Raw genomic sequence first — 27,918 nt, 5'->3', positions numbered from 1 at the left:
ATCATATTTCATAGAATCCATTGGAGCTGTGCTGATTTACACCACTGAGGGTATGACCAGAGGTTACTATTGTCTACTGATAGCAATGTTTTGCAATGTGTAATTTAGATAAACCTCAGAGTTTTCTGCAAAGTTTATTAAATTTTATTGGACATAAATAGTCTCTTTGTCCAGGCTGCTCCATTCTACAATCATATTTCTTAGCGAGCCTTAACTTAAAGATGTTGATTTTTGTCATTGTTAAAAACATGAATTCCTCTTCTGGAAACTGGGATTGGTAATGAGTGAAAGAGCCTTTCATGAACAAATCACCCTTTGAAATCCAGCCCAAGTCCATAGACAGAAAGCTATTAGTTTTTTATATCTGTTCAATGACCTGTGTAAACTGGTCTGAGTCCTGGGTCTAATGTACCCAGTGATTCTGTGGTCTGGGCATGTATCAGAAAGTATAGAAACAGTGGCTGCATCTATATGAGTGCTGGATTGTGAAGTTGTTACTGCACAGTCATTTAATACTTGTATAAGCAAGTACTATATGACTGTGCAATAACCAGCATTACTGCACAGTACTGTTGCTGCATGTTTTTTTTCAGACGCTACTACAGAGAAACAATGAACTACTGTGCACTAGCTCATTACTGCTCAGTATTGTTGCTGCACGGTTAGTGCCCATGCAACACTACTGCATGGTAGCAATGAGCTAGTGCACAGTAGGGTCTTATGTGTCGGGGCCGAGGGGCTGTGGCCAGCAGCCCGGGCACGTGGGCCGGGGAAAAGGGTCGGCACGGCAAACTAGAATTAGGCACTGACGCATAGAGGTTGATTAAAGATTATTTTACTTCCACCGTAGGTGGTCGCGGTGCAGGTAGGAGAACTTTCTTGAGTTGCAGTTACAAAATGAAAACAAAACTCGAACAAGACCCGCAGAAAACTCGAGCCTCTTGAAACAACCCGGACAGAGCTCTGGATACACACACACGAAGTTTGCTAGGCTCCGTGGACTGACCGAAAGCACGCAGGGAAGGGTACGTCTAGGGATTAGGCGGCGACGGGGAGAGCCTAGAGGTTGATCAGGCCCCTGTATCCTCCTTCAAGGCACACGCGGAGTTTGTTAGGCTCCACAGCGCGCTTAGAGTTCTTCATGAGATGGATGTGAAGTTCTCCTCCAACTTGGGCGGAAACTGCTCAAGCCTCTTATACAGCTAGCAAGCCAATCGCTAGCTGCCACGTGGGAATAATTTAGAAACAGCCAATAGTGGGAAGCAAATTTACATACGGGTGGCGGGAACTCCTTTGCACCGGGGTTTTCTCTATGCAACTGAGAATTGCACCGTGCAAAGAAAGCTCCTCATGGCGGGAAATAATTCTGCAGTGCCGAAGCACGCACAAAATCATACCCTTTGGGTCATGACAATGTAGATATGCCCAATGTAATTGCAGTGAAACCATGTAATATGGTCTATGTTCAGAGTTGCTCAAGTTTAATTACATTGTGTTTTTTACACTAGATTTGAGGATCTTAAGAATCCAGTTAACTTCAATATAGTTTTAAATACATTTTAAAGAGCCCACCATGATTCTGTACTAGTTTAACTAAAATAGTTTTGTTTAGATAAACTAGGCCACTTTAAGTCTAAATCTAATTTACTCTCCTAAATGAAATATAAATCTGTTAGAATTCATAAGTGTCATAAAAAATTCTGAATTATGAAGCTACTGGGGCCATATCTTCAACTGGTATAAATTGGCTCTACTGAAAAAAATGGAGCCAGAGGGATTCACAGTAGCTGATAGTCTTTCCCGGGAAGTTTAATATTAGGCAAATTGAGTTTTATCCACCTTAGTTTCATTTTATATTTCTTAGTCATTTACTAGTAAATGAAAACAATAAGGGTTAAATTCTCTTCAGTGTCAGAATTCCATTCAGCGCGGGGTAGGGGATCTTTCTCTTTGTCTTTTGACTGGCTTCACTTGGGAAACTTGAAATTACAGATTGCAAAATGAAGATGAGCCTTCAGGCTTCTTTAGGGGTTGGAGATTAAACCATTTTTTTTTTTGTTATTGGAGACAGTCAAGACTTCTGTGAATGAAGTGCCAAATGGGTCAGTCTCCTGCAAAGGAAATGTTCAGGTTGTGAGAATCCTTTTCTGGAACTAGATCTTCTGTTTGTCGCTGATGCTTTTCTGGAGATGTAATGCTCAAAACCTGCAACATTTTAAATTTTTTTAATTATTTTTCCATTTGGACTCATCAGCAGTAGGTACTATTTGTGAATTCTTTTAAATTAAAAAATCTTTGAGTTAATGGTGACTGCATGTACAATAAATTTCCAATATCATTCTTTAATATGCAAATACTGTATATACTAATATGCTAGGAGAGCCACATTACATGAACTGAGAACAAGGGTTGCTTTTCAGAAATTGACTTCAGGCATATGTGATATGTAGAACTATCTCAATGGCCTCAGAACAGTGTGCAATATTAAAAATCATATTTATTGTAATTCCATAGTAGAAAGGAATTCAGGGCAGATTTTTAGCCGGAAATGCCAAATGTAGGGATTGCCTACATAGGCATCCTTGCCTTTATAGGTTTAAATCAGGTACATTATATAAGTGAATTTGAGTTATTAAAATCGAATAAATGCATCCTTTCTCTGCTAATGAAGGAAATATTTACATTTTGAGAATGGTCTAGTGTCAAGTAGGGCTGTGTGAAGCTTCGGTCGCTGATGCGATTCGGCAAAAATTCGGCCTGATTCGGTAGCCAAATCTCTGAATCCAAATCAAATCAGAAGACCCTTTAATCTCTCCAAATCAAATCAGAGAGATTTGATTTGGAGAGATTCAGAAAGTTTCAATGATTTGGCTATAGACACAGCTTTAAGTGTCTTTTCTATATACCTCAAGGTACCAGGCAGCTCATGAATGCTGAGATGCTGGAGCAGATGGAGCATCCCACAGGAGCACGGATTGGGGGGGTCCCCAGCGTGCTCAGTGGCAGACCCAGAAGTGGACCAGAAGCACTTTGGATTCACTTCTGGGTCCACTCGGTGACTGGTGCTTCCTGGGTCTGGGGGGGGGTGGCACCTGAGATGCCCCTGCAGCCAAGCTCCGAGCAGAGGGAGTGCAGGGAGCATCCCCTGGGTGCTCAGTGGTGGACCTGGAAGTAGACCAAAAAGTACTTCTGTTCCACTTCTGGGTCTGCCGCTGAGCACACGGCCCCCCCCTGCACTCCTATGGGATGCTCCATCCACCCCATCGTCTCAGCTTTCACAAGCTGCATCTGGTATCTCAAGGTATGTAGAAAAAACATTTAAAGCTTTGTCTATGGCTGAATCACTGATTCCCCAAATCAGCATTTAATCTTCCGATTTGGATTTGGCCAAATCGAATCGGGACAGTGATCCGAATCAACTAACTAATTGAAGCACTGTCCCCAGATTCGGGCTGAATCTGAATCAAATATGGCCCATTTTGCACACCCCTAGTGTCAAGTATTTTTAATATAAATTGAAATTTCTGATTTTGATTTACATACATAAAATATTAGTGAACTGCACAGACTAATTGAGAATTGTTCAAACACAGATAAGTTCTAAGGCAGTATATATGTCTGTCCTGGACCCACAGCTACTCCCAACATGGGGCTGTCCAGGGCCAACAATCAACTCATTGTAAATCCTGGCCAAGATGGATCTGGGTCTGGTTCCAGATCCTGGGCTGTTCAGGGCCTAATCTGACAATCAGCTAATTGTCAGCCAGTTCCAGGATCACCCAGCTGCACTCATGGTTTTTAGAGGTCCCAGGACCCTGGAATCAAATATCCTCTCCCCTATCTCAAGGTTATGTGCCTCAGAATGTCTAAAAAACACATGTTCATCCCAACTCCCTCAGCCCAGCATTTTAAAGTGCCTACTGGGCTGTGGGGCCAGGCAAGAAGGGCTGCTGAGCTCCCAATGGCCCCTTGGCTGACTCCCACAAGAGAAACTTGCAACCAGCTCACCTAGGTGTCCACATCAGGACAGGAGCTATCTTGATCCCCTTGCCAATGCCAGCAATCAGCATCATCATGGAAGCCAGCATCTTCATGGAAGTGCTGCACATTCAGTTTATGGTGGTGTACAAATGAGCCACAAAGATATTCCACATATCTTGTGGAATATTTTTATGGCTGGCTTGTTATTTAATGGTCCCATAAATTGACTGAACATGTAGCACTGTTACTGTTTGTGGTGCGATTAACATATAAATGGTACCATATTGTAATGTGGTCCAGGGGCCTATATGGCATACTGCAGTGCTGTGAAGACATACTCTTTCTAGTTCTGAATGTTCTAGCTCAAGCACCAGACACAGTATAGTGTCTTTAACATGGCACTCAGCCCAAGTGAAATAGCACTGCTGAACAGAAAATGGAGCACTGTGGTAATGGGCGTATACAACTAGCTTCCAGGACCCGCTGTACATAGCATTGAATTGTGCTATGTAGAGATCCTAAGCTCTATCTATTTTCTCTCCTCTGTAGAAATATCAGAGAGATAATATCAAGAAGTAGGAAAGAGGTGGCAGAACAGGACAACCTAGAGATAGAGTTGAAGGGCCAAGTTAAAAATACTTTACCATGTGCAAAAATACCATGTGCATAAAGGAGATTGTCTAGAAAAGATAATGAATGCAGGCTGCACTACCTTTAATGCACACACTCTCTGTGCAAGGGCAAAACCCCATAGTAGGTATGATCTTTGTGGGAGGGGGAAGGGTTTTAATGTGTTTCCAGTGGAGTTGCATTGTCAGGCATGTTTAAGAGGGGAGGTGTTGCCCTGTCCTCAGAGCAGTCACAAAGGGCATAAGTTACCTGTGGAATTCTGTGCATCAGCAAAGTCCTGGGGTAAAAACAGTACCAATTACAGAAGGTGTGCATACGGAGTTAGCTACGGAGTTTGACCTCCCATCAGGGCTGTCCCTAGGGGGTACAAATCAGGGCGGGTGCCCTGGGCCCCGTGCTTTCGGGGGCTCCACCGAGCTAGGCAGAGTGGCTGTGGCCCCTCCTGCAGGGCCTGCCTAGTGCTGGAGACTTTGTACCACCACCAGTTTTGCATCTGGTCAATCTCCACCACTACCTCCCTCCCCACCCCCCACTGCCACCACCGGCTTCTTTGCATCTGGGCCCTGCACAGGCTGATTTGCCCCAGGCCCCGCAATCTACTAGGATAGTCTCTGCCTCCCACAAACCTATATTTGTTGGCAGTAGTAGGCCAACATTAGAAGCTGATGACACTTTCAATTTAGTTTTCCCATTAAAAAATAATTTTTAGGCCACAAAGTGTTACTGAAAAAGCAGTCAAATTAGATAGAATAGGAGAGGAAAGAAGGACACTTCCAATAGTAAAACAAGAATGTATTTTAAACAGCAGAGAAAATATATTCAGAACATTTACCCATTTTTTTGTTTGTTTGTTTTCATTCTCCTGAGAACTTTTTATAGCATCTGAAGAAGTAGGTTGATGTCTATGAAAGCTCATACCTCTCTAAAATGTTTAGTTTCCTAAGGTACCACCTTCTCTGTCCTAACTTCTGCCTTCTTTTCACAGAGGAATTATGTTTTCTATAATATATCCTACAGCAGTGGTCCTCGACTGTTTTAGACTTGAGGCACCTTTGGAAAGATTCAAAGTAACCCTTGGCAAATGCAGCTCCTAGTTTTCCCTTATTTTTTACTATAGACAAGTAATGAGCAATTCTTCTGTTGCAAAGCACTACAAAATGTCACAGCTGTGCCACAACATGGCACAACTGCCATGGCACCCTGGTTGAGAATTACTGTCTTTAAAACAGGTTTTTAAACAGGACTGTTGTAAAATGAAAAAGCCATACCTTAACAGCAGTAAGGCCTGCTAGGTTTTCATGTGTATGTTAATGCTGTACTTTGAAATGCATTCAGCATGCAAGCACTGATGTGTTGGAAATGGTCTATAAATTATACATCAATGTGATTGATGAAAATGCAAAAATAACCTCTATTCCAAGGTTAGAACCACACCAACTAATGATAAATCAAAAATATATTTACATTAGACATATAATAGTTTAATACAAGTAAAGTGTCATGAAGGAATAATGTGTGATTTTTCTTGTCACAAAGTCTCTTTTGAAAATTAAAAATGATTAAATAAAATTACAACAATAAGTTATAAGGTAATAAATAATTACAAATGTTAGAATATTTCCCTTTTGTCCTTGAATATTTAACAATAGGGTGCAGAAACAGATGGAAAAATTAAGAACTCATCCCCAGATTCCTCCTTTGGATAAAAATGCCTCTATGTGCCAGAACCTTCTCTGATCATCATCTGCCATGCGATTAATGTCAGAAATAAAGGTTCAGATCAGGCCCTAAATCCCTGAAAATATGCACAGAATAGGAAAAAAAGTTAAATTAGAATTTCTTTTGTCCTTATTGTTGATATATGACAACAAAACTGCCTTTTGTACCCTAAAGAAATTTGCTTAATGTTGGACTTTTGTCTGTCTACTGGTTGAAATACTGAAAAGAAAAGAACTAAACAGAAAATAAACACTAATTACTACTGACCCCAGTGTTTCTAAGTGCATGATGACACTCCGATCCAAGTTTGTTACTGCACCTTTTGTGGAAATACCTGCAAAAGCTTGAAACTAGCTACCTTGACAACAGAGCAGTCCATAGCAGCAAGAGCCAGGACCTTGGGTAAATATTTGTGAAGCTTGCCTGAACTAGGTTCTGTGCTGTCACAGCCATACACACTTTGGGTGTCTATGCACGTGCTCCAGGGTGGGGTAGGGGGTGCTTTAATTAGAGCGACTCTGGGAGCCACTCTAATTAAAGTGCCCTCAGCATCACACGTATTCAACATCCCATGCAACAAAATGGCAGTGGGGGCACTTGAACTAAAGCTCATTTGACAAGCTTTAGCTAAAAGTGCCTCTGCCACCTTTTTGAAGCATGAGGATGATGAATAGATGTGACATGGAGTTTGCTGGAGCACACTAATTATCAATTATTGACCGAGTCTGGTCTGACGTGTGCTAATTAGGATGTCAGAGCAGATGTCCGGCACATGTATAGGTGCCCTTTGGTATGTGAGTTAGCTAATTTAAAGATAGATATGGCTACATGACATATGCGTAGATCTAGCTGCATCTATGAACTGCAATGAGATATACCATGAGACACTGGACTGTTGAAAAATGCTGAAACATGACAATTGAGAGATGTTTCTTCATTATTTAGTATCATTTGTGCTCATGTGGTTAGAGCTTTGTGAAAAGACATACAGTGTAAGCTCCTAGAAACCAAGTTTGTGCAGTTTCACTAAAACGTGAAATATTTTGTTAGTTTTCCATGAAAACAAAGCATTTTTCTGGGCAAAACACAACAGTGAAAATCCTGACATTTTACAAGAGAAACTGTTATAATGATGGAAATGAGAGGCTCCATCTGGGAAAATGGCAAAAATGTATCCCCAAGCAAATTTTGGAAAATCATTTGATCTGAACAGTAAAATGCCTACTGAATGCATGGAGGCAGGCTGTGTTTGCTAGCAGAAAGACAAGGTGTACCCTGGAGTTACAGATGCAAAAATCTCAAATTACAGTTGCAAAAGGGAATCTATCAGCTTTGTACATGATGCAGATTGCATTGCATTAGCAAAATAGTCTAGTCCTGTTCTGTCCATTTAGACAAATACATGTCCATCTTTACAGTGATTTCTCCCTGTGGATAATGTTTTACATATTCACAGACATTTTAATCTATACCTGAAATCAATGTCATTGACTGGCGGTAAAATACCAAGTCCTGCTCGGGACTGATCTAAAGAAGGGCGTGCCACATCATTGTCAACAAGTTCCATTTCAAAGTATGAAAGTAGCAAAGTCAAAAATTGTTTGATTTCATGAACAGCAAATAATCTGCCAGGACACTTTGCTATTCCTGCTCCGAATGGCATGTAATAATGTCTTAATTTGCGCCCACTGTGATAGAAGGCAGTCTTCTCTTCTCCATTCTCATTGAGAAAACGATCATACTTGAATATCTGTAATGAAACACAAAAACTGACATTTGAAATCTCTGTGTCTTTTAGGACCAAATCTTGTCATTATAGCACAACCTCAAGCAGAAGAGGACAGTGCCGTAAGACCTCTGTGGCAGGTCATGCCTGTCATAGGCTAACTTCAATCTTGAACACTCTTCCCTTAGGTAATACAGGTACTCCTCACTTAACGACCTACCTGTTTAACGACTGCTCGGACTTACGACCAGCTCTCCGAGCAGTCGGTATTGTGGAAATGCCGCACTCGCAGCCCGGGCGGGGCGGGGCGGGGCGGGGCGCACGGAGCGGGCTTTCCTCGCTGGGGCCAGGGCAGCTCCGCCGGCTCCCACCTGCCTGCAGGCGCAAGGGCGGCAGGGTGGAGGTCCTGGAGCAGCCCTGGGGCCGGGAGCGCTGGGGCCGCGGGGCCGGGACGTGTGCATGCCCGCCCGCTGGAAGGCGCCGGCCCGGAGCGCGAGGGCAGGGCAGGCTCTTGCTCTGCCGATGCCATTAGGACCCACCCGCCCCAGCCCAGGGCCTTGTGGGGGCCAGGGCAGCAGCAGCGCCGGGCGCCCCGCTCCAGAGGAGGCAGCCCCCTCCCCGGCCGTGCCAGTGCGGCCACGGGGTAAAATGCCTTCGCGGAAGGCTTGACACCCCCAGCCCAGGTCACAGCAGCCGGGGGAGTGATACCCTTGGCCCCACGTGACAACAGCTGGCAGGGCGCAGAGCAGCCCCGCGCGCGGGTCTGGAGGGTGGGTTTAAGGGCAGTGGTTAGTTCTGCCTGCCGGGGCCGAGCTTCCCTCCTGCTCCCTGGTGCCAGCTCCTTCCCTCTCTCAGCATCCTCTTCCCACCAGACCTGGCTTCAGGGCCAAATGCTGCCCTGGTGCTGGCAAGAGGGGGGGAGGGAGCAGCTCGGCCAATTCGCTTAACGACCAATTCACTTAACGACCTAGTCGCAGGAACGGAACTCGGTCGTTAAGTGAGGAGTGCCTGTACAATACATGCTCCTATGCATGGGCAACATAATGTTTCTGAAAGTTTTCTTTCCCTTCTCTTGGCTTTAAATGACACATACAGGGTGTAATTCCATCCAGGAAGAGCACACACCAACTGCTGAAGCTTCCTTAGCCTGACAAAGGTTTTTTGAACCCGAAAGCTTGCTTAATAACTATTCTCTAACCATTTCGGTTGGTCTAATAAAAGATATCAAATTCACCCAAGGAACCTTGTCTACATACAGGGTGAGGTAGTCTAGCCTTTTCTGAATGTATCCAAATCAAAAGACTTCCCACACCATCATTACCTATCCATAAGAAAGAATTTCCTCTTCTCTTGTCGCAGGGTTTTTGGTTGTAGCTTTGTTGGTCTAAGGACATAGGCAGGCAAGCTTCTTTGAGTAGATGTGAAATCTTTTATTAAACTGAGTAGCTGGAAAAAAGTTCATTGCAAACTTTCGGGCACCCTTCTTTAGGCAGGGGGTCTATGCACGTGGGGAGTCTCTGCTGTTCTGAGCTCTCCAAGGACATCTCAGAACAGCAGAGACTCCCTATGCCTGAAGAAGGGCGCCCAAAAGCTTGCAAAGAACTGTTTTCCAACTACTCAGTTGATCTAGTAAAAGATATCACATCTACCCAAAGAAGCTTGCCTGCTCTTTTCTTCTCCTCACTTGAACTTTCATATCACAACAACTTTTTTCTGGCTGAGGAACATTGTATGGGACTTCCTCTATCTAGACTTATCAACATTAGTTTTTGGTTGGCTAAAAAGATACAAGGCTAGTGATTTACTTGCTTCTAACTTTTGCCTGTTCAAGGAGTTCATAGACATAAATTCAGGTCATTTAAGGAAAACTGGGACACTAACATGTCAGAAGCTTTACTGAATGATATTTAGGTTCTGTTGGAGATCAGAGTTTAGTATGTCATAATTACTCACCGTAGGATCAGCATAGATTTCTGGATCAAAGTGCATCAGCTGAGGATAGAGAGCTACAAAGTCATTTTTGCGAATGTTATAGGAGTCATCTTCTAAACGCAAAGTAAAATCCTCTTTAGCAACTCTGACGGTCATGGATGCACTGGACAATCGTATTGCTTCTTTGATAATACTATCTATAGAAACATAAAGGGAAATAATTAACATTAAAATAATATGCTTATGTCCTTCAGTACATTGTATAGTCTAAACTCATTATAACATGCAATACAGTATAACCTCATTATAATGAACCATGGGACTTGGAAAACGTTCATTAAAAGAGGGTGTTCACTACAATGGGGACAGTCAGTTTGCTGAATGATAATACTGACAAAAATCTTATCCTGCTGTTGCAATTTTTAAAAGTCAGGATTTGTTATAGACATGGTGAGTTACAACTAGGTTGCACCATAGTTTCTAAAGAAAGAATTTGCTTACATGAATAAATCTAAGAAAACAGCAAAAACTAGATTGACAAGAGGAAGAGTTTTTTCTAAGTTTTGCTTTCTACCATCAAATTTCCCTTTATCTGGGTAGTGTTTTATCATTAATATAGAAATTAAATAGATGTATGTATCACATTTGCATTAACATGAATACACATTATATACTACATAGATAGGCTTGGCAGGATTTGATTTTTATTGGTACACGTTGATAAACATCCATATCACCTCTCAAAGACCAACAACAAATATTTCCATTGTTAGTAATCAAAATTAATAGAAAAGGGATGTAAGAAAAATGACGGCTGATGGAGTGTGTGACAACAGGGAGAGCAGTCCTACAGAACTGTGCTGAAGCAGTTGGAACTGCAACTCCCAGAAACCCCAGGGGACTTGGAACAAAGGAAGAGGAAGTGACAAAGGAGACAAGACAGCTATGGACCAGCAGAGCCATGACTGATGGCAGCTCTGCCACTCAGCTGGTGGCAGTCCTACAGTAGTTATGTTTGTCACGGCAGGCAGTTAAACTATACTGTAATAATTACTGTCACTAATAAATTGTTTGCCCCCTACATCTCTAATGTCATGCAATCCTGAACATTTAAATCGATAACAATTGAAATAAATGCTTAAAAATAAACATTGATATTATCTATCAAAATTTAAAAAAAATAAAACTTGAATTCTGCCAAGCCTACATAGTGTGTGTGTGTGTGTGTGGATTCATACACACACAAACATCTATACGGTATACACAGCACATCAAGCTATTCATCTTGTTTTAGTGCATAAATTATATATGTTAAATATCACTGAAGCTTGTAATATATAATAGAACAAGGGTGCTCAACCTTCAGCTCACAGGCCAAATGCAGCCCATGGAGCCATGGCATCCAGCCCACTGGGCTCCCAATGGGCCAGGAAATCTGGATCCAGGGGAGCAGTGGCAGTTAATACTGTCACCCTTCCCTGCTACCAAATTCCAAGCCCCTTGCCATGGGTTGGGGCTAGGCCAAACCCCCTTCTCCCATGAACAGCTAGATAGGACCCTGCCATGACCATCCCAGGTGCTGGATTGGGACCATCAGCCAGATCTGGCCCATGGATGGACAAGGCACAACCCATCTAGCCCACTGGCCAAAAAGGTTGAGCACCCCTATAATAGAGCATTAAATGGTGAAGTAAGGACCTTAAAAGAAGACTGGACAAAATACTAGCAAATACAGAAGAGGGAACAAGACTGCCCTGGCAGCAGGAATGAAAGGGTCTCCCAAGGGTTCTTTTCCATCTCTGTTTTTTATGCTTCCTACTCAAATGAGCTCTAGGAACTTCTAGGTGTTTAAGTAGCAATGTGTTCCTATCATTACAATTGGGTCCTCATAAAAATAACCAAGCTAGGCTGGATAGGAGAAAAATTGATAAAGATGTCTTTGTGAACTTCTTCCTCCACAATTTTATTTCACAGGGATTCATGTCACCATGGTGGAACAAAAAATGATGCCACCACATAAAACCAGAGCTTCGCTAATATGCCAACCCTAGCCTTACCCTCATTTCTTCCTTTTCTAATACTCCCTAGCTAAGGTCCTTGCAAATAATGGGAAGGGGAAGAGACTGCTGACACCACTTCCCCCTGGTAGAGAGTGGTGAGATCTGTATGGAATGTGACACTTTGTGTAGATAAATCTGGAAGAGCATCCCATCCCCTCTTCCACCCCAAATCATTTCATGCTTGAGAACAGAAAACAACCTTGCCCTGTGTCTTGCAGACAAGTTGTCCTATCATAACCTGATAAAGGAAAATATATGAAGAAAACAATGAGGATGGAGGAACATCATCCTGAGCTATAGTGCTCAAAGTAAAAGAATGATATTAGCAACAAGAGACAACTAAAGAAAAGTATATTCAAAAATTAAGAAAAGAAAGAAAGGAAAGGAAAGGAACAGCTATTATTTTTTTAAGATCCTAATTTGGATTTAAGATCTTAAATCATATTGACTGCTTGGAAAATATTACCTGAATTTTAAAATATACAGACACATGTACACACTAATAAATAATAACCATGTCTTTGGCCATGTTGTTAGAAGTTGTTTGTTTAACCATCACTAATAGTTGGGACACCATCAGCATGTCAACAGCACCTCAGGACCACTCCATAGAGCACAGCAGTGAAGCATATCACACCTTCTCTGTGCACTTTACCTGCCAAAACTGATTTAATGTACCTTAAGGTAGTTGCCTTAGTGCAGCATTTCATGGAGGAAATAAGCTTACTGGTAAGCACTACACTATAGTGGCTATATTACATTTTTTTTGGAAACAGTGCAGGTGGAGTGAATGTGGTGCTTCTTATTACTACTGTCTTTACTCAGACAGTATAGACATGCCCCAGACCACAACCTATGATCATGTGGATCATTCTATAGCGTAATACTTAACCAGTAAATTAAATTAGATAGGAAAAAATGTGATTCTGTTTAAAGCTGTGATACTTCCTAAGTCTTTGCTTGTGTGGCTTTATTATCTTCTCTTTTTTTTTTTTGGCTGTTTAGGATTTTAGAGCAAGTGTTATATGAGCTATAAATAGGACAGAGTCTTAAAATTGTGGAATGGATTCTTGTATTGATGCATATGCTAAACATACCTAGAACTGGCATGTTATCAAGCTGTTTTCGATTCAAGGAAATATATTTGCCATCTAAGCTAATCTTTTCACCAGCATCTTCTAATGTGTTTTTTACTTCTTCAGTAGCAGCTTTCATTGCTTCTGGGTTCCTAAAATCAAAATAGCAGAAATAAAAGCTATTTATGTCATAGAAGTACTGTATTAAAAACATTGCAGAGTTCAATTACACTTTTCTTTCTGTCTACAGTTCAGTTTGTTAATTCACTAGTTTAATTTTGTAAAATGAAAGCGCTGCAGAAAAGCATCCAGACAAAACAGTATTATACCTTTTAGATAGGTATTGGAAAAATTCTGCTTGCTCAGAATTTTTTTTTTTTAATTGAGTATTTGGTTCTGTATCTATTCCTGAGTAGGACATTAATGTGTACAATACTGCTGATGAATAAATAATGACATCACTGTAAAACGATGCCAAGAATAAGGAATAAAATGATTTGTTTGCAGATTATAAAACAGTCCCATCAATGCTAACAGTCAAGATAAAGGTATCATAGATCACTATCATATCATCAACTATTCTGACTGATGTCCTTTTAGGTGACTACTTTCTGCCTCCCTGAAAAAATATCTCCCTGGGTATGTCTACATATGCAATTATGTTGCATGAATATACTGCAGAGCTTATTGCTCCAGAGTTAATTGCTCACAGGAGCACCATTTGAACGTGTTCCCAGAAGCAATTAACTCCAGAGCAATATGCTCCACAGTTTATTCATGTGCACCACGTGGAGCCCAGGCAGAGCAGCCCCAGCTAGCAGGAGATCCTGGGGGCTCAGCCTGTCATCCCAGAACTGCACCCCTCCTCCCCTGGCTCAACGTGCTGCAGAGAGGCTGGCTGGGGCACAAGGAAGCTTCAGTGCAGGGCTAGCTGGCTGGCAGCTCTCGCACTGAAGCACTCTCATGCCTGTTTTTATTCCACAGCAGGATAGTCCTTGTATTTACAAATTCTATCCTGCTGTGGAGTGAATTAGTTTAATTTAATAGGGGCTCATATGTAGACACTGAGACGTTTCCTGTGCAGCTAATTAGTTGACTGCGCAGTAAACGTCTTGTGTAGACACCCCCCCTCCCCCCCCCGTCATTTACACTGAATAAAGTTTCAGTTTTGGGGGTTTCTATACAACTACAGATGACTTGAATAATGGGAGAAGTGATTTTAGACACATATAAGATGTATCATAATATTGTAATATTTGTGGATATAGAACTCCCATAAAATCAAAATGCCAAAAGATTCCAGGATCAGAATGCTTGTAAATTTGTATAGCACCTTTGTGGGGTTTAACAAACCATGCTATATAAGCTTCAATTCTTAACATTGGCAAGGAAATACTATCTGTCTTAATTGTGCTATTTTAGCTTATCACAGATATACAGGTAACAATTAAAACAATAATTTATTGTCTGGAAAGGATTTGGAAATTTAGGAGAGATTTTTCCAGGCCAAGTCAGAGATCTGGATGCCAGCTTCTCCACAGCCACCTTTGGAGGAAAACAGAGTAGGGGATCAGGGCCTACTGGGTCAAATCTTCAGGTATTGTAACTTGATTCAGTTTCTCTCACTATTTAATTTGATTTAGTTTCTCTTACGATTTTCTACTAAGCAACCAATATTCTTCTGTGAATACAGGTGGGCACAAACTAAAGCATACTAAAACATACAATAAGATTATATCTACTAAATGGAAATGGTCAGAAAATGCCTAACTACCTAACAGTGGGATCCCTACTGCTGCTAAGCCTTCTGCTGCCAACCTCTATTTTTGTTATTGTACTATTTTGACTTGCTGTATGGTTTTTAAAGCACATTTGGTGCCAGGAACTTTTCTAAACTTGGATTTAAAACACTGGGCAGAATATTTTTAGAAAATATTCCTAATGTAGAGAAGGCCTATGTTGTACTATCTCCTGCCCTATCGTGAAAGATGTTTCTATAGAAGTACAGATTCATGACAAAGGCCTAGTCCTACTGAGATCTATATGACTTTTGCCACTGACATCAATGTGGCCCTTTATATCAAAACGATTTCTTAGCATCAAAGTCAGAAAGTTATTTTTCCTTTTTGGAAACTTAAAACATTAGTACTTACCTAATAATATGGAATAAGCTCCAAAAAGTAGCAGGTATTGTATTAGACTGTGAAGCCCACAGTATAACCACATGGGTTTTGGCTTTTTCCTTATCATCAAAAGTGGACAGAGTATCATTCAAGAACATGCGGAGTGTGACAAGCTCTGAGATGTTGTCCCTTTTATAGAGTTTCTCGTGGAGCAGTTCCTGTTCCAGCTTTGCTCGTGCACTGTGGGCGTTCTTGAACATATGGATAGGTAGGCCTGCTACAAGGGCTGGAAAGATTTTGTCAAATTCCTTGAAGTTTTCAAGAGCATTTAGAATACGTGCTCTCTCCATTTCCTGCTTAGACAGATTGTCATCATGATTTGAATTGAGCTCTGTACCAAAGAATGTTAAAAAGCCAGCTTCAAACATCACCCGACTGCAGAATGCATGAAGTCTATCTGTTATCCAGTTGTTGGGATGGAGTTTAGATGTGCTTGACTGTAGCATGACATACTGTAGGTTTTCCATCATGGTTTCAATAAGAGGATTCAAGGCATTACCTTGTAGAGTTTTAATAAAAGTGTGATGAAAATCTTCACTGGTCTTTCCGTCATTTGGGTCAATACTGCCATGTCCAAAAGCCTGCCACCAAATAAATTGTATGGGAGATAAATGAGGCGTATCATAACCTTGGTGAGTAATAATGTACAAGGAAAATCATAGCCAAGATGCCTTTCTTTGTAATTTAGTGCAGGGAAATATAAGAACTATCAACTCTGTAGTTCAAACTTAACTACAAATCTTGGCGATTATTAAACAAGTAAACAAAAATAAATTCTACTCGATGTTTATAACGAAATCAAATTAATTTAGGACCACATTTAATTCCTCCTGAAGTCAATGGAAGTCTTTTCACTTGCTTCAAGAAGAGTTTGACTGAGCACTTTATTGTGCCAAAACATTTTTGAAAGGCCAGGCTCTAATCTTCCAACATTATGATCACCTTCTGAGAAGGACTGAGTGCCCTTGGCTCCCCAGCACTGTGAACCAATTTACACCTTAGGCTAATGTTCTTTCCACTCTAATGATTTATGGTATCAACCAACTAAATAATGTAATTCTTGAGTAGTCTGCATTTATTTGCCAGATTCGTTTTTATTTTATATTAAGGGAAACAAAACCAAAAAAGCAACTGAAACATTGTGGTAGATGTGAGCCATGAGACAAGCATTGTGTCAGCAAGGTAGACTTACTGAAAAGACATATAATTACTGCCTGACTTGACTATGCTGATATTTTAAATGATAAACATTAAATTATGGTAAGAATCAAAACGCTTTTAAGTGGTACCTTGGCAGAAGCAGCAAAATGGAACTTTTTCCAGTCCAGATGCTTTCCATGGCGTGTAAGTGAGTGGTATGAAAAGGGGTCAGTGAGAAAGTGAATATATTTTCCAGCTACTTTGCATGTGAAGACACAGCCATATCTCTTTTGTCTTGCTCTGAGAAATTCAAGAGGATTTGCACCAAACTGCAAGGCACAACCCAGATATGGGAGTAATCCATTTTCCAATGGTGGCTCACCTGAACGCCTGCAAATTATAAACAAATGCTGTAAATTAGGGATATAAAATAATATCCATCCTTTGAGTCTTCTAGCTAAGCAAGATTAAGAAACTGCTCTATTTATAACATTTCATTTTTATCACTGTTAACAGGAATTTCCCCTCCCTTTGATAAGTAAATCCATTCAGAGGTCGAGAGTATGCTGGAAAGAATGACCTTATCAGTCAACATCTTTCTACAGAGCAACACTGATGAAGACATCGGACATAATAAATTGGCCCAATTGCCTGAGATATTTTGGATCTAGGGTAGGACTTTTCAGGACCAGTGGTAGAATTTTGTCCATGGAGAAGCCCCATTACTGAAGCTGACTCCTCTGGCAGTCTAAGTTTGACAGTTCATATGGCAAGAGGAAAGGGACATGTATTTGGTTTAAGTTTTGTTAGGTTTTGTTTGCATTTTGTTACTTTGTTCTTCATTTCTTTCATTACTTTATCTACTTTTTCCTGACAGCTGCCTTTCAATACGTTTAATCTCATCTGTGAGTAACTTTATGGAAGCCTAGTTTGGTCAGCCCATACTGATGATTTGTTTCACTTTCAGTCAAAAAAAGTTTATATGGAAAACCAAAAACATTTGCTAAATGTGACTTCTCAAAATTAAAAATGTCTGTTTTTCACTTTTAATTGGAAAAGAATAAAAATGTTTTATTAGCTCCAATTTATATACTCAGGTATTCCTACTGATTTCCATGTGGCTATTCAAGTGGGTAAAAATTCCTTGTTTGAGTCCTGCTCTACAATAGTGGGGGGCAACTTTTTTGGCAGACACATCACAAATTACAGTACCCCTGCCACTGCCCAGGTGCCACTTTGATCCCCTTCCTGTGCCCAATCTGCTGCCCTGCTTTCTGTTCCCAGCCTTGTGCTCCCTGCTTGATCTGCTCTGCTTTCTACTCCCTTCCCTGTACTTCCTACCCAATTTGCTACTTTGCTTTCTGATTCCTGCCATATCTGTGGCTGAGCTGCCCGTACCCCCTCTAATTTACCATGTACCACACACAGAGGCTGCCTGTGGCAACCCTGCTAGAGGTTGGCCACCACTGCTTTATAGCAAAAGGGCTGTAGTTTCTGCTTATTAATTTGTTGGGAAGAAACCACACTTACTCCCATTAAAATCAATAGCCTAAATCCCATGGCCACATCTACATGACATGCTACTGTGCAGTAGCACCGGTGAATGCCTTTTTTGTGACACTACTGCACAATAGCATCACATCATGGTTTTTGCCACACAATGCTACTGTGCAGTAGTGTCAGGCTACTGTACAGTCACTGTCGCATGTAGACATGTCCAGTGTCTTTAAAGGGTATATCACAGTCTCCTAAAAACCTAGGTCTGATCCTGTGCCCACTGAAGTCAAGGGCAAAACTCCTTCAATGGTATAGGTAATTCCATGAGCAACTGAACACTTTGGACTAGTTGTTTTAATATCCTCAATTTAATATTTGCAACACCCCTAATATGCTTTTTACTTTGAAGTGGGCTCACTTTGCAGGAATGGGTGGTACCCTCTTTGCAGAGTCAGGCCCTTGCTTGCTCTGCAAATTCTAAAATAGATAGCATTGTATTAATTATATTGTTAAATATACCGTAAAGAATGGGAAAAGTAACTGCATTATTAAATCAGTTCAGTAGTCTGCAAGAAAGAAGAATTGAACATGGCTAAACAGAACATGGACTTCAAGAGACACTAAAACTGAATTATTGTACTAGCTGGTTGGTTTTTGGCTCGTATGGTTCTCTGACATGCTAAATGCTCAGCACGTTGAACCTATTAAAGAAAGATTATTGGCATGTCCCACTTGGCTGAGATCCTGCACCACAGAAATCAATTGGAATTTGCCTTTGACTTATGAAATGAAGATTACATGCTCTAGCCCTGAATTGGCAGAATGCTTATGCACAGAATGAAAGTTAAGCATGTGCTTAAATGGTCCATATATTTGAGATGAAAGTAACTACTTTCCTTCCTTTGGACTAATGCAGAATGTTACAAATAACAGTTTTATTTTTGGTGCTTATAACTTGCTTATTGTGATAGTACACCAAGTAATTAATTTTAGATATTTTATTATTTCTTAAATAAATAAATAAAAACTGTAACTGAAGAGAATACATAAGGTATAGAGAAATTATAAAATTAAAAACCCCTTATGCTTGAACTTGTTTCTGCAGACATGACCTTTGCCTATAGAATAAAGCTTTTAGAGCCTATCCCATGAAAACATGTATTTAACTGTAAACAATGCAAATGTTGCCTCATTAAAAATTCAATATTCAATCCTTATTTAAAATAGCTACAGTTCAGATTAAACTGCACTAAATCTGTCTGTGATATAGAGAAAGAAAGCAAAAAAGCATAAGGATAAATCAATTATCCAGTTATCAGACAGAAATATGTGTGGGACCTGATTGCTCAAAAATCTCAAGATCCCAGAACTCTTGTGTGTACTAAGCATGCCTGAATACAAGACCTTGCACAAACCAAATTATAGAAGTTTTGTCTTCATTTACAGATAAGTTTTTATTTATATCTGTTGTTACTGTTGTACCCAAAAACAATGTTATGGATCTGCTTAGCCCATTTTTATTTAGCTATAGAAAAAAATATACTGGAATATCAATCTCTCAAAAAAACCAAAACAGTAGCATCATTATTGTTCTCCTTTATTTGTGAATCTATGTTCAAATTACTTTTGTTTTAATTTTATAAACAATATCTTTTGAATGAAATAAGAGATAACAGGCTTTGGATATAGTTAAAAAGATTCTTTACCTCCTCCTTTTTCCTAGAAGAAACCAAAAACAACAGCAGAGTATCACCACTGTTCCCCAGATCAAAGATGCTGGAAACATTTTCAGCAATTGCAATGAAATTCCAAATGAAAAAGAGTAGTTACTAGTAAGATATACTTTAAAGATTCAGCATGATGTAGAGGACAAAGTTAGAGAGTCACTTTATATATAGTAGGGGGACCCAATTCACTGAGCTAAAATCAGATAATCTAGGCAAGCTATTAATTAACCATTCTTGGATGGAATCTTATTGTGTCTTCTTTCTGACTGACATTTCTGTAAAAAAAAAAACCCTAGAGGATTAATGTAGACACTTGCAGAGGTGGCCTTGAGCTGATACCACATATCAGTAGAGGTTCTAAAATAATCAAACAGCTGTAATACTTGATAATTTGAAGGACTTTCAGGTGTGTTTTGATCTATCCTGTAGGTTTATTAACTACAGTTTATAGTTCAAGTTTAGCAATAAATTAGATGATTAACTGGTAGCCATACAGTAGTAGCTGGTTCCCCACACAAGTGATGGAGTTGAAGTTACTATGGTTCTGTCACTCTACCTTACCCTACCTCTTACTGTCCCTGACAGACTGACTAGGTTTTTAAGTGTACAACTAGAGCAATGGGGAAAATATTGGTTGGGAGTCAGAGAGATTATATAGGAAAAGGGCTCTTTTCCTTGTCCAATTACACTTTTTAGTTGAATACAGGGCACAATAGGAGGAAACAGATTGAGGCCCTATTCGCATTTTTCCTAGCCTCAATCTCCCTCTTTCCTTTCCAATTCAGGTTTTTTCCTGCTGATATCACTCCTTTATCTACTCCTGCTTCCACACCACCAATACAGCCAAACTCATAATCCCAGGTTTGGGTGATTTGGTCCTATACAGGCAAAACTCCAAAAAACTCGTTTATTTTCCAGTGGTAATGTCTACATGAGATGCAACTGCACAGTGGTTACTGTGTATGGTACTTGTGTACTCAAGTACCAAATAAATGCACAGTAACCAGAGTTACTGCACAGTAGTATCAGTGAACAACTTTTAAGTGACCCTACTGTGCAGTAGCCTAATAGTACTATGCAATAGCTTACTAGCACTGTTGGTGCTGTGATGTGCTACTGTGCAGTATTATTCGGCTACTGTGTAGTCAGCATCTCATGTAGATGTACCCAGTATGTTGTAGGATCAAAATTCTCATTTACCAATTCACCTATCTCTGTACACAGATCCCATTCTATCCATTCACCTGCACTCAGTTCTGCCTAATCATATCCCTCCTTACCCAGAAAATGCTGTGATACCTTTACATTCTTCATCCAACCAAGCCTACTTCTGCTCAGAAATTTGCTTTAACCTGAACCAGAACTTTTTCCTCCTTGTCTTGAAACCTTTCCACATCTCCTATTTATTTCAGCTAAAGTGCTGAAGTGTTTTCCCTTTTAGCGCTAGATGCCTTCCTATCATAAAACTCAATCTTACAACCCCTCATTCACCTAAACTCAGATTCAGAACCTTTCCCACTACTCCCTGTCCCATTATAGGCTCAGAAACAACTTTGAGTTTGGGCTGACTGCCATGCAATGTAACTATTAGTTTGGCTCCTGATAAAAAAAGAGCCATGAAGTTGGTGAGCTGGGGCACTGACCCAGAGTGTAAGTGCATCCTGATATCATGGTGTTCTCTCTTCTTAGCAAGAGAGGGGTAAGGATTCAGGGTAGTCACCTGTTTTTGTATTTATTTTTTGTTGCGTATTATCATTACTCATGTTTATTATAGTAGTGGCAAGGAGTGAATTGGTGGAAAGAGTATCACACATAGGGAAAGTAAACGATGTGATAGCAGCAAATATCAGTTTAGTTCTGTGATTTTTGAGGGGTTGCATGGTATTTAGTAAGGGATCAAATAAATGGAAAGAAATAGGAAGGAAAGAGGTTTGAGGGAGCAGCATAGGAGAGAAGAATGTATGAAGAACAAAATGAATCTGACATGAACAGAGTAACAGACAGAGAGGAAAGCAGAAACAAAAAGCTAGTCAGTACAGAGTAGGGAAAGTCCTATCAAAACAGTAAAGAGTTCTCTGAGGCTAAGTACAGACAGTCAAAAAGGCTGAGGCTGAATTAATTTAATCTTCACAGGTTAGTTTAAGATGCATAGATTGAACCAATAAGCAAGTGAGCAGACATTTACTTTTGATCCTAGAAATGTAGCCACATGCCCACAGTGGCCCGGACCAGAAGTCAGGGGGCACTAGAGGATGCTTCCCTGCTCAGCTGGAGCAGACAGCTTGGGCCAAGCCTAGCCCACCCACCCTGCAAAGCATCCTGGGATGATGGGGGACTGTGAGTTAATTTGAATGTGGAGGGGATCTGGGACAGAAGTTAAATGAATTGATTGAAACTAAATGAATTAAATCTGATACTACATTCAACCAGGTTTATCTTAAACTGGTTCCATCCATTTTGAAAGCAGTTTATATGCACTGAGCTTCTGTTGTGTTAGAGATTTGAACCGGTTTCCAATCACTTATACCAGTTTATGTGTAATTTCTGTCCCTAACCTGAATGTCTCCAGACAACTGCTCTGGCCTTGGCCGAAGCTGCTCCTGTCTACTGGAACATCCTTCTCTTCAGAGTTGAGGCATTATCAAGGGCCTAGATTCTTGAGACATGGATATGTCTTCCCTGGTACTGCAGTAATAGGTTTTTGGGATATTCTACCAAGAAAATAAGTTATTTCAAATCCTTAAAGGAATTGTATTAAAACATTCAGAAGGGCTGCTCAGTTCTGTGCTAGCATAATTATACTTCTTGTCCACAGTCTACTTTCTGGTTTAATAAAGGGTGGGACAAAAGGTTCATAGATTTCATAGACATTAGGGCTGGAAGGGACTTCGGAAGATTGAATCCAGCCCCCTGCCCCAGGGGCCGGAAGTCAGTCATAGGATCCCAGCAAGAAAAACATCCAAACTTCTCTTGAAGGCATTCAAAGCAGGTGCATGAACCACCTCCGGTGGCAGGCTATTCCAGACCTTGGGGACTCAGACAGTAAAGAAATTCTTCCTTACATCCAGCCTGACACGGTCTTGCAGTAGTTTATAACCGTTCAACAGGGGGGTCGGACTCGATGATCTATTGAGGTCCCTTCCGACCCTAACATCTATGAATCTATGAAACCTCATCATCCCTTGGTGTGCCCTGGTGAACAAACATTCCCCCAGATACTGGTGGTCACCCCTGATAAACTTATAGGTGGCCATCAGATCACCCCTGAGCCTGCGCTTTTCCAGGCTGAAGAGCCCCAGGGCTCTCAGCCTGTCGTCGTAAGATCTGTTTTCCTGACCTCTGATCATGTGGGTGGCTCTTCTCTGGACTCTCTCAAGCTTCTCCACATCCTTTTTGAATTGCGGAGCCCAAAACTGAATGCAGTACTCCAGCTGCAGCCTCACCAAGGCCAAGTACAATGGGAGAATGACGTCCTGGGATTTGCTTGAGAGGCAGCTATGAATGCAAGCCAGCATTTTGCTCGCTTTACTAGCCGCAGCATCACACTGAAGGCTCATATTCATCTTGTGGTCAATCATGACCCCTAGGTGAGTTAGTTTATTGGAATGAAGGCATTGGATCACAGATGAGGCAAAGGAGTGTATATTATATTGCTATTATAATGTAAGTTATAAATAAAAAAGGATTTAAATTTGTCATTTAGCTCCTCAGCAAGAAGTGCTGACATCTTGGCATCCCATTCAAATCTATGGTATTTAGAATAATTTTGGATAGAGAAATACAATTTATCATAAAAAGAGAAACTATTGTCTTATATTTTGTAGGCCATTCCGTGTGCCTATTTTTTCAAGGCACCACACAGTAAATGCACATGCAGAGTGGGTAGGTCTGAGTTGTTTATTACAGTTTGCATGGTGTTTCAATACATAATAAATATCATTAAAATGCTATGTTTTCTAGTAGTTCACTAGGAGCTTCTCTGGCTGTTATATCTATTTGCTTAGAATACACGTTGGTCAGTAGCTCAAGCACTGAAATGTTTGAAATCAAAACCACTTTCTTCATCATTATACAAATAAAGATTCACTGAATGTATGCACAAGGAACAATTTGAAGGTACATGCTAGAGACACATTTTATACTGGCAAAAAGAATTCTTGTGCTGATATAATTAATTCACCTTCCTGATGGACATAAGCAATACCAGCAAAGGACCCTGTACTTGTCTAAACTGTGTCTACTTCAGAGAGTTTGCTGATGCACTGGTTAGGGTGTGATTTTTTTTTATATCCCTAACTAACCAGATTGCCTGCACCAAGAAAACTTTGTAGTAAATACCTCCCTAAGCCACTCAAAATGCTTCTCACGATAATCACCACTCACCCTTAACTCTCTTCCTATTCCCCAGATTGATGAATGGGTGAGAAGGGGTAAAACTTGTGCAGACATTAGGTATTTTTCTAGTGATTTCCATTGTGTGTTTTCTGTATTTATCTGTATTCATGAAGCATGACATTACAAGAACCAAGAAACTTCTGTCGTTTCTAAATATGTTGTGAAATGCACTTCCTACCTGAAGGAAAGACGTTATGCTAAAGATTAAGGGTGAAATCCTGACCCTATTGAAATCCCTTTCCAAATTCCTGTGGACTCCAGCAACCCTCTCATTCATGAGATTTTCCTGTAGGAATGGCAGGGCAGAGTAAAGCAGTAGATCTCCTTCAGTAAGGGCTATAGATTTTGGCCCTTGTGCAAAATTTGCCACTACAAATACAAAGCTGAACTGAAAAGCCAGTTAATAGATATCTTGCCTTTGCTTCAAATTTCAGGTAGGCTGAACATAGCCCTTACACACTTGGTTTTGTATTTGGGGCAGTTTTTTAACTCTCTAACAATGAAGAAAAGGATTTTACAGAATGAAGTTTTTTTATCTGCCAGTCTGAATCACATTCTTGCTGTGTCAGCTCAGCTCAGTTGTTCAGTCTTGTATCCACATTTCTTTTTTGGCAAATGGATTTATTTGATTTCCAGAAAAGACCACCCCTTCATTACTGAGCTTACAGGCTACACATTATATAATCTTTTGAAACCAGACCAGAAAAGGAGAAACAGTGTGTGACTCATGCTGCTCCTTATTTCCACTGTGGGAAATTTGCACATTGAGCAATAAGGTAAAGCCCTTCAGTTGCAGATATTACTTGACAATACAAGCACAGTACAATCACAATCTCAAGAGTCACCTAGTCCAACCCCCTGCATTAATGCAGGATGTGCTGTTTCTCTAATATTCCAGACAAATGCCTATCTAGTTTGTTTTTTAAAATCTTCAGTGAAGACGAGTCCACAACTTCCCTAAGCATCTTGTTGCACTGTCCTACTACTCTGGCAGTTAGGAAGTTTTTTTTTTTAATATGTTTGTATTATTATATATTTAATCTAGATCTGCTTTGCTGAGGTGTAAACCCATTGCTTCATGTTCTGCCCTTTGCAGCAAAGGAGGACAGTTGTTCTTCCTCTTCATGGCAGCTCCTCAAATAGTTGAAAACTGTCATCACATCCCCCTTTAATCTCCTTTTCACCAAACTAAGCGTACTTTGTTATCTTAACCTTTCCTCCTACAGTTTGCAGTCTAAGACTTTTATCATCTTTGTCCCTTGGCTCTGCATCCTCTCCAATTTCTCTACATCTTTCTTAAATTGTGAACTGCACACAAGTGTAGCTGAGGCCTAATGAGCACTTGTTAAATTGGTACTATCATCTACATGCTATACTGAACAACATGCAGTCAAAAAATGCTTTTGCATTTTGGCAACTGCATCACATAGCTTGTTCCTGTTGAAACCCCATAGGCAATTCTATCTCCAATTCTATCTTCTACCTTCCATTCTATATTTGTGCATTGTTTCTTCTCCCCTACATGTTGCTGAGAGATTTTGCCAGTTTCACCTGGGTTTGTTTTGGAAATATGCACCTTGTACATGTACCTGTATCTTGTAGGAGACTTTGTACGTAGTCTACAAATGCTTGGAGCCCTTTCAAAATGGGAAAGTTTCAAAAGGTCAGCAGGTTGTATATTCTAACTGTTATGTGTGAGCGAGCTGAAAACAATTCAAATGTAGCAGAACAGCTCCAACTTTAACAGTTTTTCATTTAGAGTTAAAGTTAGAGCCATTTTTTCCAACATTTGAACCAGTCTTAACTCTTTCACATGTAACAGATTAGCACAGTACATGGGCACATCTAAGATTTTGAAAAGGGGTTACAGGTGTTGTGGCACATCATTACATACAACACAGTACATGTTTTTTTTCCAGTTAAAAAGAAACTAGGGGTGCCTGTAGATGTCGGAGGAGGCTGCTCCTACATGCTGTAAATACAGCACATTGGAGCAGACTTGATTAACTGAGTCTGCTAGAGCATGCTAATTAGCATGCCTCCAGCAGCCTCTGCATCTCATGTATCAGCATCCCCGTGTTTCAAAATGGCAGCGGGGATGCTTTAACTAAAAAGCTCATTCAACCAGCTGTAGTTAAAATGCTCCAACCACCATTTTGAAGCCTGGGTTGGACCCTGATACATGAGATGCTGTGGGCACTCCAAGAGCCGCTCTAATTGAAGCACCCCCACCCTGCCTACCCCCAGAGCACATGTAAAAATTCCCTAGAATCCTTACTAATATGCTAAGGTGCTAGTGCTATATTATTTAGTTTATGATCAAAGCAAAACAAATATAACTATTGAAATATGCACTAATTTATTCTCCTATGAATTAGAAAAAATACAACAAACTAGGCCAAAACAGAGAGTCACAGAGAAGTAGGTCTGGAAGGGCCCTCAAGAGGTCATCCTGAGGCAGGATCATCCCTATCCAAACCATTCTGTACAAACCATAGTCTAAACTCTACAGTCAAAATTGTCAAAAGATTATGTCCTGTAGTCAGTTACAGTTAGATGTATGTCTCTTATTCAGCTTCATAATACAAAATCTAGCCTTTAGTCATTACTACACAGTCACTTAGTACTTGTATAAACAAGTACTAAATTAGTGCGCAGTAGCATCACCAAACAGCTTTTTCATGATGCTGACTGCACAGTAGCTTGTCATGCTTCCTGTCTTGTGATGCTGCTGCACAGTAGTAATGAGCTACTGCACAGTCAGCATCTTGCATAGATGTAGCCGGTGTCTCCAATACTTCTGTTAGTCATTTCTACACCTGAGTTCATATTACCACACCTGAGTTAAGGTTTTTAGCTAAAGCTAAAAACAGCCTTCAGAGCTGTAAAATAGAAGAGAGACATTACCAAGAATGGCTAACAGACAGCTGAAGAAGAAGGGACAGTTGCAGAAGAAGGGATAGTTCGAATATCAGGACCATTAAAAGGAACAGAAGGTCTTTAACACCTGTGGAGTGGAAACAGGGTCAATTGAGTCTCTAAGGGCACCTATATACATGCAGAAAGGCTGCTCCAATGTGCTGTAATTAGATTAATTGAGTCTACTGGAGTGTGGTAATTACTGTGCTCCAGCAGACTCCAGCATCATGTGTAGCAGTGTCCCCACACTGAAAAATGGCAGTGGGGGCACTTTAACTAGAGCTCATTTGACAAGCTTTAGTTAATGTGCCTCTGACATCATTTTTCAGCATGGGGACATTGATACACAAGACACTCCAGGTGCTTTAATTAGAGCGGCTTTCGGAGCCACTCTAATTAAAGCACTCCTCCCTCCCTCCCCCCCCCCCCCCAATCTCCTAGAACATGTGTATAAATGCCCTATGTGAAACCTGAATAAAAATGCCACTGCCCCTTTTAGGCAGTTAGTTTTAAAGTTTGGGTGGAACAGGAATCAAAGTGGGATGCAGCTGCACCCCACCACACACACACCTCTGGACCTACCCCTGGAACAGTACCAGGTTCTGCCCATTTGAAACATTCCTGTTTTGAAAGGGCTCTGAGCTTGCTTGTGCCTATACCCTTTAGGTTGCTACAAATACTGTCCCTGACTTACCTGTTCTATTTCAGGAAAAAATTAAGAAGGTGATGTCGTGGAAAAAACACGCTGTAGAGTTTGGAATCAGGTCAGGTAGAAACTTTATTTCGATAGCTATCGGAGAGGGACCATCACAGAAAGATTTCTGCTGTGGCCTCTCTACTTTACATCCAGGGCAATTAACCTTTTATAGATTCAAGACAAACAGTTGCCTAAAATAGCTTTTCCCGCCTTGGGGCTATCTGTCTTGTGTCCTT

General features: G+C 40.6%; 1 protein-coding gene across 1 annotated transcript; it reads right to left on the bottom strand.

Annotated features, from left to right (window-relative positions):
- Positions 1-6,070: 6,070 nt before the first annotated feature.
- On the bottom strand, positions 6,071-20,902 carry LOC102573271 (cytochrome P450 7A1). Its single transcript, XM_019498664.2, has 6 exons — positions 20,880-20,902; positions 16,597-16,837; positions 15,278-15,888; positions 13,146-13,276; positions 10,010-10,185; positions 6,071-8,080 (listed from the first exon to the last, which is right to left on the bottom strand). Exons 1-6 carry the CDS (start codon positions 20,900-20,902, stop codon positions 7,781-7,783), a joined length of 1,482 nt encoding a protein of 493 aa, XP_019354209.2. The 3' UTR covers positions 6,071-7,780.
- Positions 20,903-27,918: the final 7,016 nt, after the last annotated feature.

The sequence above is a fragment of the Alligator mississippiensis genome, chromosome 3 (assembly GCF_030867095.1).
Source record: "Alligator mississippiensis isolate rAllMis1 chromosome 3, rAllMis1, whole genome shotgun sequence".
NCBI classification, from domain to species: Eukaryota; Metazoa; Chordata; order Crocodylia; family Alligatoridae; genus Alligator; species Alligator mississippiensis.
This window is presented reverse-complemented; position numbering and strand designations above follow the sequence as displayed.

What these genes read in the sequence shown, in the direction of transcription:
- LOC102573271 (XM_019498664.2), bottom strand. Translation starts at nt 20,902, where the DNA reads ATGGGATCTGTGTACAGAGATAG. An exon ending in GGATCTGTGTACAGAGATAG is followed by an intron (nt 16,838 to 20,879) that starts GTGAATTGGTAA and finishes TATAATTTGCAG; the next exon opens with GCGTTCAGGTGAGCCACCAT. An exon ending in TGATAACATGCCAGTTCTAG is followed by an intron (nt 10,186 to 13,145) that starts GTATGTTTAGCA and finishes ATGTTTCTATAG; the next exon opens with ATAGTATTATCAAAGAAGCA.